This window comes from Canis lupus, chromosome 22 (assembly GCF_011100685.1).
Source record: "Canis lupus familiaris isolate Mischka breed German Shepherd chromosome 22, alternate assembly UU_Cfam_GSD_1.0, whole genome shotgun sequence".
Lineage (NCBI taxonomy): Eukaryota > Metazoa > Chordata > Mammalia > Carnivora > Canidae > Canis > Canis lupus.
In genome coordinates this window covers 51,181,603-51,199,696 of record NC_049243.1, presented here as the reverse complement: position 1 = coordinate 51,199,696, position 18,094 = coordinate 51,181,603, and the positions used below count along the sequence as shown (strand labels likewise).

The window sequence follows — 18,094 nt, the reverse complement described above, 5'->3', positions numbered from 1 at the left end:
TGGTTCAGTTTCATTCTTCTGCATTTGCTGTCCAATTATCCCAACATTTGTTGAAGAGACTATCTTTTTCCCATTGGATATTCTTTCTTGCTTTGTGGAAGATTAATTGACCTATTATTATGGCTTTATTTCTGGGATTTTTATTCTGTCCTATTGTTCTAGGTGTCTATTTTTGTGCCAGTACCATACTGTTTTGATTAATACAGCTTTATAATGTAACTTGAAGATTTTGCTCTTGTTTTCAAGATTGCTTTAGCTGTTCAGAGTCTTTTGTGGTTCCATACAAATTTTAGGATTGTTTATTCTAGTTCTGTGGAAAATGCTGTTGCTATTTTGATAGGAGTGGCATTGCATTTGTAGATTGCTTTGGGTAATATAGACATCTTAACAATATTTGTTCTATCAGTCTATGAGCATGAGATGTCTTTCCATTTCTTTGTATTGTTTTCAATTCCTTTCATCAGTGTTTTATAGTTTTCAGAGTACAGCTCTTTCATCTCTTTTGTTAGGTTTGTCCCTAGGCCTCTTATTATTTTTGGTGTAATTGTAAAGGAGATTGTTTTCTTAATTTCTTTCTACTGCTTCATTATTAGTGTATAAAAATGCAACAGATTTCTGTACATTGATTTTGTCCTGTGACTTTACTGAATTTATCAGTTCTAGCAGTTATTTGATGGAGTCTTTTGAGTTTTCTATAGAGAGTATCACACCATCTGCAGATAGTGGAAGTATTAATTCTTCTTTACCGAGTTGGATGCCTTTTATTTCTTTTTATTGCCTGACTGCTATGGCTAGGACTTCCAGTATCATGTTGAATAAAAATGGACCCTGGCAACCCAGTAATAAATTCCACTTGATTTTGATGAATGATTCTTCTAATGTGTTATTGAATTCAATTTACTAGTATTTTGTTGAGAATTTTTACATATGAGTTCATCAGATATTGGCCTACAGTTCTCTCTTTTTATAGTGTCTTTATCTGGTCTTGATGTCAGGGTAATGTTGGTCTCATACAATGAATTTGGAAGTTTTCATTCCTTTTCTATTTTTTTGAATAGTTTGAGAAAAATAAGTATTAACTCTTGTTAAATGTTTGGTAGAATTCACCAACATCTTGTTTTTAGTTTTATATTACCATCTAAATTTTTAAATCTTTTTATTGTAAATCATGGAATTTTATATTTATCATAACACAAATAAGAACTTTATTTTTAGTTAAAGCCATATGTTATTTATACTCATATTTATTGTAAATTACATTTGGTTAATATCACTCAGCTATCTTTCTTCCTTCCCACTTAGACCTGATTCAGTTTTAACATGCCTCTGTGAACAAGAATGTCAAATTATTTGTTTCTAATTTTGGTTGATCTTCTGATCCTGTGCCAATCACTGAGTCAGTCAGCCTTCCTATTAAGATTAAAACAAATTTTCACTATTGTGGCTATTCTGAGGTAGATGGACCAGGTTTACCTTAGAGTTAATTCTTATTTTTCATTGCTTATGCTTGATGATACAGAGATGTGACTATATGTGTCTCAAAATATCTAGACAAGAAACTCTTAGTCCTTTTTTCCAAATACTTGGTTCTAATTTTTCATTATTATGAAATTCTAATGTCATATCTATTAACTCTCTAAAAATTACATGAAATTCTGGCCTTTTTGCCTTCATTTCTTTTGATTGTAGTTTCCAATAAATTTTTCAAAGATGGGTGACAAAGCTAAAACACTCTAAGATAAACCATATTTTTGGCATTATATGTATTACTTGCTTTTTGAGAAAATTAAAAGGCTACTAAATAACCTTTAGTATATTGTTGGTGACTAGCACATATCAGCATTGCTATATTCAATCTATGGAGAGCTGAGGCTCAGAATGGTTAATTGGCAGGCCCAGTATCAATAGATAAGAAGTAGCAGACAAATGGAATGTTAGGGAAGGTAACTAAAAGCTAATTGTGGCTAACTGTAGGGTTTTTTTTGTTTTTTTTAAGTCAACTAAAAGCAAATTTCCAAGAATTTCTTTAGATCTGAAGTCAAGGCTTCTCAAAGGCAGAGGGTAACAGGTATCTGTTGTGACCTCTTCTTTGCTGCTTTCATTCCCAGCCTACATGGAAACAGCCCAGCGCCAGAGGCAGAGTGTTTTCATTGGCATGTGGGCTCAGCGTCCTTGGAGCCGTTCTACTTTAATACCTCAACCTTCCTGCCAATGTCAGCATCCGGCCTTGTCAACACTTCTTTTTCCATTTGTGAATACTGTAGTTAAAGCTTTCACCTCTCCTTTTCTAGAAGTACTTTATATTTAGAACTTAGAAGTTTAGAAACTTTCTTCATCTGAAAAAAATACACTTCAACCAAGAGTCTTTATTACTTATTTAAAATGTTTAACTTAGAAAATGGATGGAACATACACATGCTTTTTCCTATAGGGCCTTTGATCTACTGCAAAACTTTAGTGCTATGAGTGAGGATTAAGGTAATAAAGTGATTTCACCAGTGAGGCAACGTGGTGCCAAAAGAGTGCTTAACCATAAAAACAAAACAAAATAACCAAACAACAACAACAACAACAAAAAACTAAGCTAAAATTTTTCAATCAAAAACTTAAGTTTTTATAAATACATTTTAAAATATTTAGAATTAAAAAAACATTTAGAATAAAAGAAGTCCTTTTGTGTTTGTTCCATGTTCTGGAATAGCAAATAAAATGTGTTGTTTTGTTTTGTTCTTTTCATGGCCACATGACAATTCTCAGGCTGAGTATGTGTAGATTATATGAGCATGTAGACAAGTTCTATGTAAATTATTATAATCATAAGATTACATCACTGTCTATCAGGCAAAGTACTTGAATTAATTATTTTGCATATACATTTTAGTAAAATCAAACATGATCCCAAGAATCATGTATACCACCACAGATCCAACTCTTAGGGTTTGCGTGTGCAGTTCACGTGAAAAGGTAAATGATGAGGTGGTGTGGGGCAGTTTGGTGGGAGAAGGACATATTATAGAAAGTTACAGTGAACCTCACAAGTGACGATTGGCCAAAATAGCTGAAATATGTGGTTAAAATGTGTGGGAAAAAGTTTACACCAGAGAGTGGGGAAATTGCCAGAAGTGACCCCAAGCTATGAGTTGTGGTTGAATCAGAGAAGCCACCATGCTATTAGAAATTCAGTCTTGGCTGCTCAGATTCCACTGTTGAGACTTAGACCCACGTGTGTCAGGCACTGTTCAAAAACCTTCTTTTCCACACTCTGCTTCACAGTCCCAGCAGCCCTGAGTTGTGAGCATGGACCACAGATGAATCCATTTTTTTCTGTGTTTGTCCTTGATTATAGCAAATTCCTCCTTTTGATTCCAATGCAAAATTTGTAAAACATGTGTTTGTGGTTTGTCTTGGAATAATTCAGAAAATGTCACTCTAATTTTTGATGAAGAAAATTTTTGTTCGATTTATTTCATTCAAAATATGTGATTTTTATTTTTAAAACGTAATATCTTGTAATATATCATTCTGCAAACTAATTCCCCCCAACCTGGGATGCATGTGTGCACAGTCATCTTGTAAAATTACAGGAAGTAAAAACAAATAAGATTTTTCTTCCAACAAAATTCATAAATATTAATATTATGGTACCACTGAGCTATCTACTATGTGGCAAATACTTTTATAAACAAATGGTGTCTTAGGATCTAGGCTGTTAGCCTCCAAAAATCTTTAGAGATGAATAAAATATAAAATTCAAATGTAGACTATTGTAAATATAGTCCTGAAATGTATTTTTAGGTCTCTCCTTTGGCCTAAAATTGTTTAACCTCCAAACTGTCATAATAAGTCTAAGGAGAAAATTTGAGAAATCCCACAACTGTTCCTTTTTCCCCTGTGTCGAGAAAGGAAATTCAATTCAGTTCAAAATACTTAATAAAGACAAATCATGTGAGGCCCTGAGCTAGGTAGGCACCGCAGCGTAGAGCTACAGAATCAGAAAGATTGCCAAGTTAGAAAAGTGATTCTCAACCAGGGGTGATTTTGCCTATCAGGTGATACTGGGTAAGGTTTACAAGCATTTCTGGTTTTTACTACTTGGGAGTAAAAACACCTTCCAGCACTTGGGAGGTGCAAGTGCTATTGGAGTCTAGTTGGTAGGAGTCAGGGATGCTACAGTGCACAGAACAGGCCCCCACAACAAAGCGTTATTTAGCCCCAAATGTCACTAGTGCCAAAGTTGAGGAACCCTGGTTTAGAGCATCATCCAAGATAGTAATATTTCAGGATTTAAATAACAGTGAATTCTACATAAATCCAAACTGACAAGACAACTTATCTTTCAGTGGCTTCAGTGAATTTCCCCCTGAAAGTATGCAGAGCTCTTCTTTTCCTATTAGTTTTGTGGTTTCATAAGAATATTGCTCTGTGAAGCAGTTCTAAAGTTTAAAAATAAGATTTAGTTGGAGAGCAAGTTATATAAATGCAAACATGACAAAACAAATGAACAGCAATGAAGCACAACCCATCCTATCTTGAACAAGTTGTATTTCTAGTAATGGAAACATGCGAAGATTAAGCTCTTTACATGTGTTCTCTTATTTGAGCCCCTTTCAGGACCTAGTATTTGATCATTGCAACCATAGTCGCTAAAATAAGCATCCATTTGGAGACTAGGATGAGGATTATATCCTTCCACAGTAAAATATACCGGTTAAGTGCAGTTTATTGAGGCACTTTTAGATCACAGCCATTCATGGAGAATGGTAGAGAAACATGTCACTTTTTTTTCCCTTCCAGCTGAGGGGGATGCTCAAACTGGAATGTAGTAGAGGAAAAGCCAATGAGCTGATTCTCTAAAAAGGGTGGGATCCAATTAAAGTTAGCCAGAAGAACAGAAAAAGCAACTTAGAAAAGTTTGAAGGAAACTGATATTCTTGAGTAGCAAGAATACAGTCATTATACCCTCCTAAGTGAGAATCTGTGCCCTGGTAGGAAGTGAAGCCAGACAATCCGATCTATTTCATGAAAGGTACAGCAAGTTGAGAAGGTTGAGGACCAGATAAGAAAACGAGGAGAGGGAGGAGGAGGGGGAGGAGGAGGAGGAGAAAGAAGGGGAAAAGGAAGGGGAAAAGGAAGAGACATATCTGTAGTAGGATGACCTACATGAAGAGGGATGACATACTCTAGAAGTATAGGGACCACTTCCAGACTCTTGTAGCATGCTATGCTTTACAAAGCCAAGAGCAAATTCCAGAAGGACAGAACCAGAGCCAATATCCAATGGAATGGGTTGCCTGATCTGAAATGGGGCTGCCTCAAGAGTTATGTGTTCCATATCAGTGGAGGGATTAAAGTTCAGGAATGTTGCCCCAAAGATCCTAATATTGAGAGAGAAGATGGAATGGATGGTCCTAAAAGGAACCTTCATGGTTCTATTGGGAATTCTGAGCATGGGGGTAAACGTTATTGTCCATACTAAGGCCTGATATACTTACGTATATCACCAGCTCTAACTGTCCAAGTTTTTTCCACAATAGATTGAGTATCACCATCATTAGAATAGCACCACATATATTTTGTGTTTGAAGAGGAGTCTGATGGTGGGACCCCAGGTTAGTAGCTTATTATTAGTTATCACCACAATCTTGTGGCCCTGTTTTTGAAAGTTGAATGACTCAGTGGTGTTGTGTAACCTATGACTAGAAGAAACAATAGGGAATATTCCCAGAACACAATTTATCACTTTTTTTATGGAAAAAGAGCAAAGATAGCCAAGCAATAAGTGTGTTACTAAAGATGTCAAAACAATGGAAATATAATTTTGTTCAGAGCTATAAAAAAATCTGCTACTATGTCTCAATACATACAGCCTGTGGAAAGTTCCAAAGTATTTATTTTCTAGATGTAGACTAATGGGTCTATTTATCCACTGAATTCAAACTACCAATGGGAGAGGTCAGGAAGGATGAATGGAATTAGGAGAATTGATGAGATGTCATTGTGATTTTGTTTCCTATACAACTTGAATTTGTGCTTTGAGGATTTGGGGTCCAAGAACATGCTATAATTCCAGTAGCTTCACAGAGATATTTTTGGAGCAAGCTACATTGTTCTGTAGTAAGAGAATGTTTTCTATCCCCACATGCTATTGTAGAATCAGTATTCATTTAACAAAATGTAATCTTTTTTAGTTCTATAATAAAATGGACCAAAAGTATTCTTGAGTGCATCTAGAAAAATATTTTGTATGTACAATATATACTATTTTCTGGAGCTTCCCACAGTGGATCAAACAATAAAGGAAGACTTTCCAGTCTGTATTTAGTGTGCACTTTGAAATACGTGTCTGTGTTTTAAATGAATTTTGAAAGTCAGCAAAACATAAAGTCAATTATAAAATTATTACCATGGCTTCCAAATAATTGGTGCAATATTCACAATGAAGAAGAATTGCTTAAAAAAAAAAAAAGACAGGTATTTGAGAAAAGCCTTCATATGTCTTAGTACTATGACAATTATTTAGTTTATCAACAGTTCTTGAGTGCTCTCAAAGCCAGGTACAGACATGAAAGATAGTTTTAACTTTGAGTGCTTACCAAGTTAGCTAATTAGTGCCAGCAAGGGAGATAAATGACACACCAGGACACAGGGTAAGTGAAGTGACACAGATGGGTGCCGGGCTCCCAGGGAGGTTTGAGAACCTAGTGTTGCTTGAGGGCAACGGAGGTGATCAGGGCTGCCTCACTGACCAGGATTCAGCTATGTGGACCAGAGAGAAGCACCAGGGCAGGCGCCAAACAAGACAGCAGTTTGTGCAAAGTCATGCAACCCGCTCTAGTTTCCTTCATCAGCCTTGTCCACTTCCAAAGAAAATAAGATGATCATAAGCTTGATTTTTGTCAGTTTAAATGTTGGTGAATAATTGGGAAATCTTTTCAAGAGAGATTTTCTTTTCACACACTTTGCAAAGTCAGGAGCCAAAAAGTGATGAGGAAAGTCTCATCCAGTTGCCTTTGCTCCTACAACTCTTGGTAGCTGCCTCACAGCCTTTGATCCAGGATAGCTGACAGAGAGTTCTGGAAGCACTTCCTTCAGGAGTCAGCATTGCTCCGGGAGTTATTTGGTTACATTTTCACAAATGTCTCATCTCTTTGTATCAACAGACCCTGCTCTTTGAGCCACATGGTGGGTTTCTACTTCTTACCTTTTCTGTGTGTGTCACAATAGGAAAAATGAAGGAAACTCTTTAAGATCAGAATGTACTATTTTTTTTTTTTACTTACTCCCAATGGCATCTTCCCTGTATATTTAATAAAGAAGGACCAGAACAAATATTGGAAGGATAATTCCATGTTCCTCTCAAATTTAACCTTACATTGACAGTGCTCATATTTTACCTGTAAATGCTCAATTGGTGAAATGATTAAGCTTTAATAGTTATTCATCATGGATTTCTGTAGCCACATTTCTTTTTTTTTTTTTTCACATTTCTGATTTAGTCCAAATAACTAGAAGAAAATAAGGAACATAAGTTACTTCTTTTGTGTGAAAATTATCTTTCGTATGCAGTCCACAAAAGCAAAACATTGGACATTTTTAGTACATATGAATCATTAATGAAAAGAGTCGTTTCTGTTTTCTCTTGGCATTTTATTTTTTGTGCGTGCTCTTCTTCCTGAATCTTTCCCTTCAAAGTCATCTCCTTGTATGAGTTTCTCAGTATGCTATATCCTTAGCCACCCTAGTCCTTCAGGGAAAAAAAAATGGACTTCATTTCAACTAAGGATAGTAGGAGAAAATATGCTCTTTTGAAAGTCCTATCCTCAAACAAGAGAAAATAAGAGGAAGATGGTAAAGGAAAAAGGAGTTTAAGACTTGGAACCTGATGGTGTGGGTTCAGTTTCTGGTTCTAACACTTTCCATCCCAGGCAAATTCATTAACTAGTGACCTTCACTTTTGCTCTTTTGTAACAGGATGTGCTGGATAATATACGTGCTCTTATACACCCGTACCCATCAACCTGCCTAATTAGAGGTTTCCTTAGCATTAAATATGTAAAAGAGCCTTGAAACCAAATATGATTTACAAATACTAGTTGTTATGGCAACGTCTTTCCAAAGTACAAAATATGATTGTATGAAGTTACAATTCATATACAGTACTTATCATTCGCTAAATGAGAATATGCTTTCCTTCTTTCTCAGCTTTTCTTTCAAGGCTGCTCTATGTCCCATTTGTCCCCATTTACTGCTAGGATTTTCTACTGTTCTGCACACTTTGGTTCATTGATGTTCTAATTATTCTTCCTGCATCCACAGACTCAGAGAGGCAGCTGGTCATCAGCCAACTTAAGTAACCCTCTTCTTAGTTTGGACATCTGATTGTATGCATATTCTAGTTTTATTTTTTTTTTAAATTTTTTATTGGAGTTCAATTTGCCAACATATAGCATAACACCCAATGCCAATCCTGCCAAGTGCCCCCCTCATTGCCCATCACCCAGTCACCCCAACCCCGCACCCACTTCCCCTTCCACTACCCATTGTTCATTTCCCAGTTAGGTGTCTCTCATGTTTTGTCACCCTCACTGATACTTCCCACTCATTTTCTCTCCTTTCCCTTTATTCCCTTTCACTAATTTTTATATTCCCCAAATGAATGAGATAATATAATGTTTGTCCTTTTCCGATGACTTATTTCATTCAGCATATAATACCCTCCAGGTCCCTCCATGTCAAAGCAAATAGTGGCTATTTGTCATTTCTAATGGCTGAGTAATATTCAATTGTATACATAAACCACAGCTTCTTTATCCATTCATCTTTCGATGGACACCAAGGCTCCTTCCACAGTTCAGCTATTGTGGACATTGCTGCTATAAACATCGGGGTGCAGGTGTCCCGGTGTTTCACTACATTTGTATCTTTGGGGTAAATCCCCAGCAGGGCAATTGCTGGGTCGTAGGGCAGGTCTATTTTTAACTCTTTGAGGAACCTCCACACAGTTTCCAGAGTGGCTGCACCAGTTCACACTCCCACCAACAGTGCAGGAGGGTTCCCCTTTCTCCGCATCCTCTCCAACATTTGTTGTTTCCTGCCTTGTTAATTTTCCCCATTCTCACTGGTGTGAGGTGGTATCTCATTGTGGTTTTGATTTGTATTTCCCTGACGGCAAGTGATGTGGAGCATTTTCTCATGTGCTTGTTGGCCATGTCTATGTCTTCCTCTGTGAGATTTCTGTTCATGTCTTTTGCCCATTTCATGATTGGATTGTTTGTTTCTTTGCTGTTGAGTTTAATAAGTTCTTTATAGATCTTGGAAACTAGCCCTTTATCTGATACGTCATTTGCAGGTATCTTCTCCCATTCTGTAGGTTGTCTTTTAGTTTTGTTGACTGTTTCTTTTGCTGTGCAGAAGCTTCTTATCTTGATAAAGTCCCAATAATTCATTTTTGCTTTTGTTTCTCTTGCCTTCATGAATGTATCTTACAAGAAGTTACTGTGGCCAAGTTCAAAAAGGGTGTTGCCTGTGTTCTCCTCTAGGATTTTGATGGAATCTTGTTCACATTTAGATCTTTCATCCATTTTAAGTTTATCTTTGTGTATGGTGTAAGAGAATGGTCTAGTTTCATTCTTCTGCATGTGGATGTCCAATTTTCCCAGCACCATTTATTGAAGAGACTGTCTTTTTTTCCAGTGGATAGTCTTTCCCGCTTTGTCAAATATTAGTTGTCCATAAAGTTGAAGGTCCACTTCTGGATTCTCTATTCTGTTCCATTGATCTATGTGTCTGTTTTTGTGCCAGTACCACACTGTCTTGATGACCACAGCTTTGTACTACAACCTGAAATCTGGCATTGTGATGCCCCCAGCTATGGTTTAATTTTTTAATATTCCCCTGGCTATTCAAGGTCTCTTCTGATTCCGCACAAATCTTAAGATAATTTGTTCCAACTCTCTGAAGAAAATCCATGGTATTTTGAAAGGGATTGCATTAAATGTGTAAATTGCCCTGGGTAGCATGGACATTTTCACAATATTAATTTCTGTGTGATTAGAACATAGATAGGTGGATATTAGTTTTATATCCTGTAATGACCCCTTAATAGCAATGGAATCTATTGCAGTGTGAATGTTTATAGTTTTGTGAATAACAATATGTATCATATTTCTCTTGCAAACAACTTTAATTCAACACTATACTTTTTATTTATGTTTTCCCTCACAAAATAACATTAAGCAAATATTTTCATTTTTTACAATAATAGTACTTAAAATTTTTTCAGTACTCTGTGTCAATGCTTTACAGAAATGAAATTATTTAATCTTTACAGCTCTGTGAGATATTATTTACCCATTTTACAGATGGGAAAAACAAACCACAGAAATGATGTCTAGGAGACAGGATATCATCATAGTTAAATATGCAGGGCCTCTTTCCAGAATGGCTGGGTTAATTCTACTTCCCCTATTATTATCTGTATATTTTTAGATAAATTACTTATATATGCTTAAATTTTCCCATCTATAAAATGGGGAAATAATAACCTATCCCTCATAATGTCATGGGAATTGAACAACTGTCTTTCTCCTGACTGGCATTTTAGGTTCTCTGAACTATATAAAAAACCTGTCTGCATATATTTTGCTTTTCTTTCTTTCTGTCATCAGTAGTAGCATTTTCAATGAGACAGTTCTCCCAGACAATACAAAGTGCTATTGAATGATTTACTGTCTTATGTTTCAGTGTTCAGTAAACACCATAGAATCTGAAGACAGGCTCCGTCATATTAATTTTTGGAGCCTAAGGAACTTTAGTGTCCCTATGGGAAAGTCACCTCAAACAAAACCCAGGTCTCAAATTTATTTCATTCTGGCTAAAACTATACCAAGGGCTTTCAGCACACTCAAAGTGTTAAGCCCCAGTGGCAAGCTTAGACTGTACGCATTATTTTTTATTATAGCTTGGTTTGAATGTTCGTTTCCTTTTCCAAGCTCTTAGATGCATTTAACAGCTAAAGATAGAACATAAAGTTCTTTTATTGCTCGTGAAATTGCCCTGGCTTGAAGTCAGAAACAACTTTTTTTTTAAGTCAGAAACAACTTTATCAAAAATCTTAAGAATGAGAACACTAAATTTTGCATATGATTTTTGTCCCTTTAAAAGAGTTTTTGTAATTGAGAAAATGAGCATGGATGAATAGTGATTGTTTTTCTGAGAAGCGTTGCCCCATTTGCAGAGTCTCCTGTAACTCAGTCTGCTCTCCTGTGTCCCGACAGGCACCAGCATCTTCACCGGTCTATGAGGCCGCGTCCCAGGAAGGCTGGGTGTTCCTCATGTACAGAGCTATTGACAGCTTTCCCCGCTGGCGCTCCTACTTCTACTTCATCACTCTTATCTTCTTCCTGGCCTGGCTCGTTAAGGTACTGCAGAAGCTCCTCCTAATAAAATCTGTGTTTTCTGGCAGTCTCTGCAGATCTCTTGTTTCCTTTCTATTGCGCACAGCTTCCTCATCCCCAGTCTTGAGTAAACGTGGTTTGTGATTTTCTTTCAGAATGTATTTATCGCTGTCATCATTGAAACATTTGCAGAAATCAGGGTGCAGTTTCAACAAATGTGGGGATCGAGAAGCAATACTACGTCAACGGCCACGACGCAGGTACCATATGGGAAGATGATGTTCTTTCCCATCAGAAGACAGTCATATCAGGCCTAACCCTCAAAAGGCCTTGATAGAACTTGGGAATGCCCTCTGAGAAAGGCCTTCTACAATTATACCCGCAGAGGGAGGTATTGAGAAATGCTGGTGCAAGGGCCTAAGGCCAAAACAATCAAGTTAGCCTTTCTGAGTGATAGGGTAGATTTGATAAAAACCAAGATTGTCACCACATTTGCTATGTACTTTTGATTTGATTTGGCCTTTTTAAGTCTTTAAAAGGCTTGCAGATAAAAATGGAAACTGTAGAATTTCCCATTTTTATAAATACTTATTCATGTAACTGAAAAACAATATAATGGCCTTTATGTATAGGATTAGAATTATTTTTGGAATAGAAAGTATATTTCAGGGGGATCCCTGGGTGGCTCAGCGGTTTCGCGCCTGCCTTTGGCCCAGGGCGCGATCCTGGAGTCCCGGGATCGAGTCCTGTGTTGGGCTCCTGGCATGGGGCCTGCTTCTCCCTCTGCCTGTGTCTCTGCCTCTCTCTCTCTCTCTCTATCATATATAAATAAAAGTAAATCTTAAAAAAAAGAGAAAGTATATTTCATTCAGCACGAACTCATCACGATATAGTAAATCATGAAGAAGACTCCATAATGCATACCTGTGATTTTTGAGGAATCACTACACATTCGGAAGGGTGGCCCTAATGCTTCCAAGTAATTGAGATTTCCCTAGAATTTAATTATAAGTATCAGGGCAGTTGTTACATAGGAGGGCAGTCCAGATCCCATGTCTTTGTTTTTAATTTTGGTTTTGTTTTGAGTTTGTTTTGGGGGGGAGGTTCTGTTTCTGTGTTTAGAAAGAGGAAAGGTAGGTTTATATATCTTAGTCTAGTTTTAATCTTTATAAGTGAGAGAGAAAAAAATTCCTGAAATCAAGAATGAAATAATTTTAATGCTTGTGACTATTATTTTAATATTCATTTTTAAGTGAAATGTAATATAACTTTGTAAATATTTTAATGTAACTTCATAAATAGTAGTCTGTTGACAAAGATATTTGTGAAAGATCCAAGGCAAAAATTTTACCCTGAAAATCTTCAAATTGAACTTTTGTTAACTAAATGCTAAAATGCTATTAAACATGCTAATATTTGAAAAAGCCCTATGCAGCATCTTTATGGTGTTGTGAAGGTTTGAATTGTCTAGCCAGCTCATGATAGATGAAATAGCATTAATATTATTCAATTTTGGCAAGCACCTATTCAACCTTTTATGAGAGTTTTTTAAGTTATGTAAGTTATGTCACAGATGACGTGTTAAAAAAAACACATCTAGTTTTTATTTCTTCTGTCATCTCATCTAGTGAACTATGAGAAATAATAAAATTCCAGATCCATTCTGGCATGTCTTTTAAGTCAGGTGACAACCTCTGGAAGGTGTGTCTTCTGCTTTAGACTTTGAGAACTAAATGGAGCATAGATCTATGAACTCAGCACAGAATTTATGTTCAATGTTCCTGAGAGATGACCTAAAATGTTTTTAAAACCACATCATGCTTATTAAGTAACTCTTATTTATAAAGCCACAGCTGTAAAAGTAGTGTTTGGAAGCTCCACCAAATCAGCCAGCAGTTCTAATAGAAAGTGAAATGTGAAGGGGACTTTCAACAAAGTTGTGCAAAATGGTTTTGATGCAAAATTATACTTAATCAGGAGGAATAAGTTGGTAATTCAGAGGTAATGCGTCTAGGTATTCAGCAGAGGTAATCACACAGAGAATCATGAAAAACCTTCATTAAGAAAAATGCTGTGGCTGATGATCCAGTTGCTAGGCAACTGAAGCTCCTGCCACAGAACAGCACTTGGGCTGCCTGGCAACAGGCCCCGCCCAGCCGGTTGCCAGCCACCAGACAAGTGGCCCAGAGGCTTTTGTGTCTGGGGAAAGGAGGGGGGCATCGTCTCCTGTGATTTTGTTACATTTGTAAAATCTGAGAGAACTCTGGGCCCAAGGGCCTCTAGTTGAATAGCTTAAAACACTAAATCATTAGTTTCTACTTGTAATAAAACAGATAAAGCATTAAGGAAATAAAACAGTGATGGGGTTATATTGCAAAGCACATGGTTTTTCAGAAATGGAGTCATTTCTGGCCATTCTTCAGCAGGTGGCACATTTGCAATTGTTCTGTGTTATCTTCACCACGAGCTAGGAGGGTCCCAGGCTTGGTGGAACTTGTTGGTGTCTTGAGGTCTATGGATTTTCCAAGAGGGCTGTATGTTTAGAGAGAAGATTATACATATTAATCAGATAAGTCAAAGGCTTTCTGATATCTTAGGCAGTTTAAAAGGAATTGTCTCTGATATGGACTGTTCAGAGGCAAAAGAGAACCAGTGATGAGAACTGGGTGGGTTTTTAAAAAATAATAATAATAATAACAAAGCAACCCGCCTTTGACTCACAGCATAGAAACAAATTACAGAAAAAAATTAATGCCAAAGGACTTGTGGAGTTCATAATACAACATGTAACAGGAAAACAAAGAGAAAGTGAAGTGGAAAATTTCAGAGCAGTCATCATCAGTTTGCCTGAGCTCCGGTGGCGAGAGTGGCTTTCTTGCCTGCATAATTATTAGCCGTGGGTCACTGTCGCCACCTGCTCAGTTATATATCGGGTTAAAGGCCAAGATACTCACGCATCTGTGATACAATGGCACCTGCATCACTCAACCATAGGACTGCCCATGCCACAAGTGTGTAGGGGGATTGCCCCAGAGCTAGATGTTGGGATGCACAGACGTGCTAGTAGAAGACGTCCTGGACTCAACATCTTTCTAGCGCAGACCTTTATTCTCACTCCTTAGATACTTCCCCACAGACATTTGTCACCAGGCATGTGGTCTTCCCATCCACACTGACTCACGGTGGGGATTCCACTTTGCCTGGAGAAGAACTGAAAGGATTGTTAAACTTTAGGGCCACAGAGTCTACGTTTATGTTAGGTATGCTGATATGAGACTCAGGGCAGGCTCTGGCAATCAATGCAGATTTAACTTTATGTACTGATTATGGTCCAGTAGGGTCCTATCAAGGAATGTGGAGGGACAACTGGCAGCTCAGGATTTGAGCCCTGAGGATAGTCCTGGCTTTGACTATCCTGTTGTCTACCTCACATAAACCATGACATTAACCAATCTAAATGCTGTCTTGTAATTCAGAGGACTAAAGAGAAACTGGACATTGAACATTTCTGCATTTCCTTCACTTCATTTTATACAAAGGAATGACCTTGAGAGAACACTTTTACTAACAATTAAATTGATTCATTTGATTTTGGTCAACTGGAAAAAATAATTTGACAGAGAAAATTAGTCTGCTACTGATCAAAGCAAATATATGCCCCAGGGATCCTCTGTACTATGATGAGAAAGTATAGGATGCATGTCCAGAAGATTTGTAGCTAGTGACTGACAGGGATGCTTTTGTCATTTCTCCTTAAGGAGACACACAGAATTTTGACAGGAACTTTAAAAGACACTTGAAAAGGTTTGCATTTCAACCAGTGTATGGATTCTCAGAATGAGCCTATTCATGGGGATGTGCTTGATTCTACCACTAAGAATACCTGTCAAAATTCATTCTAAAGGGAATTAGAATCCTGCGTGTGGGCACCTGAATAAAACAATTTGTAATTGGCATCTTTGATCAAAGAATCTATGGGTAAATGTGTACCTCTATTTTGTCATTTAAAAATATTTACATGGTATATGGACAGATGGGAGCTACAGTTGGGGTGAGCACAGAATAATGTAAAAATAAATCATGATAATGCTTCATGGGATAATTAAATTGAGCAGATGTGTAAGAGTATTTTGTAGGATGCCATATAATAGGTGCTCTCTGTATATGTTTGAAAGTATGAAATAAGTAGCATACTTGGCAAGGAGCCCTTAGTGCAATCTTTGAAAGGTATTGATTCTAGGACACATAAACATCTGATATACCATTTTTGAATGGATTTTTGTAGGTAGCATTGTTGAGAACTCTCAATTTAACTACTAAAAAATGTTTTCTAAATAAAAAAATACATATTATGGTCTGTGAATTTTGGCACTTGTCCCTCATCACCCCACTTATTTTATTGAAGGCAAGTTCTCTTTCTTCAAATGATCTACTACCTCTCTTCCCAGGAATTCTAGGTATGGGATTTTTGCATCATCCCATATTTTCCATCAATAATTACCCTTTTGAACACAGACTAATATGAGGACGTGAATAAGTATGGCAAAGAAAATGTTTACTTATGTGTATGAAATTATGGCCTTGGACAGGAATAAAGCTAGCTTACAGTTAGTGTCTTAGAAAAATAAAAAAAAATCCTTAATTTCACCTTATCTTACTACCAACTCACCCCTCCCCCTACACACACAAACCCCTAAGGAATTGGAATGAAAATATACTAGTGTAATATTGATGGATGACTAATTTTTGAGGTGGGTAGAGTATGTAGTAAAATAATAATCCAGGCACCCAACAATGCAGTTATCCAATTCAATGAATATCAGATTTTAGTATCCTATATCATTCTGAATTTCATCACATATATTTTAAGACAAAAAAAGCTACTTTTGCCTTCATAAATATGTACATAAAATTTATGGGATGCCTGGGTGGCTCAGTAGTTTAGCACTGTCTTTGGCTCAGGGCGTGATCCCGGAGTCCTGAGATTGAATCCCACATCAGGCTTCCTGCATGGAGCCTGCTTCTCCCTCTACCTATGTCTCTGCCTCTCTCATTCTCTCTCTCTCTCTCTCTCTCTCTCTCATAAATAAATAAAATCTTAAAAAAATTTTTGCTGAGCAGATTAAGTTGGCCCAATTAAAATAATTTCACAGAGTCTACTACGTGATATGTCAATCTCCTACCATTAGAATAACACCAGTCTTTTTCCTTGTGCCACATGCACACTTCTTATATAATTTATCCTGAGAATACTTTTCTGTTGGCTCAGTGAGGAATGTCCACTAAATAATGATAAAAATGTACCACTCCTGGTTAAAAACACACCAGAAATAATGCTTTAGAATTCTAATTTTCATTTTTTTCCAGGTCTGATATGTAATAATCAATTACCAACATAATAAGGATAAAATACCTCCTTTAAAGTCTTGTTGAGAAGAATATTTGGGCAATTATATGCAAAGCACATGTAAAGCAGAAAGGACCTGATGCATAGCAAGTGCTCAATAAATGCAGGCTAGCAATTGCCATTATTCTTGTTATGATTATTATTCACTTAAGTTTTTGGTCTTCAAATGAACATAATTGGAATGACTCATGTTCTAAATATAAATCCATAAAAAGACAAATTTTTGATAGCATGAAGACTGTAAAAGCTGGAGACATAAAGTAGGAGTTCTCGATGTTCCTTATTAAGTGTCTCTGACTCATCTCCCTCTTTGTCTTGAAGATGTTTCATGAAGACGCTGCCGGCGGATGGCAGCTGGTAGCTGTGGATGTCAACAAGCCCCAGGGACGCGCCCCAGCCTGCCTCCAGGTGCAGTACAATATCATTTTTAATTTAAAATTTTTAAAAATTTATTTTATACAAGGAAATCCACCGCTCTCCAAACTCTAGGTCTGTCTAAATTTATGGTCCAGGAGTCAGGGACAATATTTTACTCCATCCCGTATTCCCAGGACCTACCTTTTACTTTTTTTAGACATGCAGCAAAGATCTGGTCAATTTCAAGTGCATGAAGGCACACAAGTAAAAATGGCATGCCAACTGTTAAATCAGTGAAGAATTTTGTTGTCATATTAAATGTCATAAAAGTAGTCTTCCACAAAGGCCTGAATTATTTAAGGGGGGGGCAGTCACAATCATAATTCACTTAATTAAGTACCTTACCAAGTACCTGGGAGAGCACATCTTTAATAGGTAGTCTGTTCTGCATCTGCAAGCTGTCTGAACAATATGACATAATAAAGATGCTTCCTTACCAAGCACACCTGCAGCAAATACAAAGTCATGGGATTGCGCATTGGTCCTGGGAAGTGATCAGGGATTGTCCCATCGGGTTTCGGGCCAGTGGACTTTTTTGGACTTATATTCTTCCCTCAGCTCTACTTAAAGCCCAATAAACTCTTTTTTTTCTTTGGTGGACTACACTGACACCTTCTCTTGCTTTGTGCCCCGTGCCTGCCCCTAAATATTAGTAATACTTATTCAAAGCTATGTCACTTTTCCAGAAGCAGCATCCCTATTGCCCCACTGCATTTTCACTCTGTCCATTTCCATATTCTTTAAGGGTGAAAAGTCAAGCCATGCCATCATGGGGACTGAGAACTGACCCTCTCAGATAATTTTATTTTCTTCACACTCTTTGATTTTCAGTTACAAATCCTCTTCTCATTAAGGGCTGATTTTATTGTTCTTT

The 18,094-nt window shown here is 37.0% G+C and overlaps 1 protein-coding gene across 1 annotated transcript in view; it reads left to right on the top strand.

The window, feature by feature from the left end:
• The window catches only part of NALCN (sodium leak channel, non-selective), a 321,940-nt gene that overhangs the window by 106,891 nt on the left and 196,955 nt on the right, over positions 1 to 18,094 (top strand). The window contains 4 exon segments of the mRNA XM_038569986.1: positions 11,277 to 11,293; positions 11,295 to 11,420; positions 11,552 to 11,656; positions 17,125 to 17,211. Of these exon segments, the coding sequence (XP_038425914.1) occupies positions 11,277 to 11,293; positions 11,295 to 11,420; positions 11,552 to 11,656; positions 17,125 to 17,211 (335 nt within the window).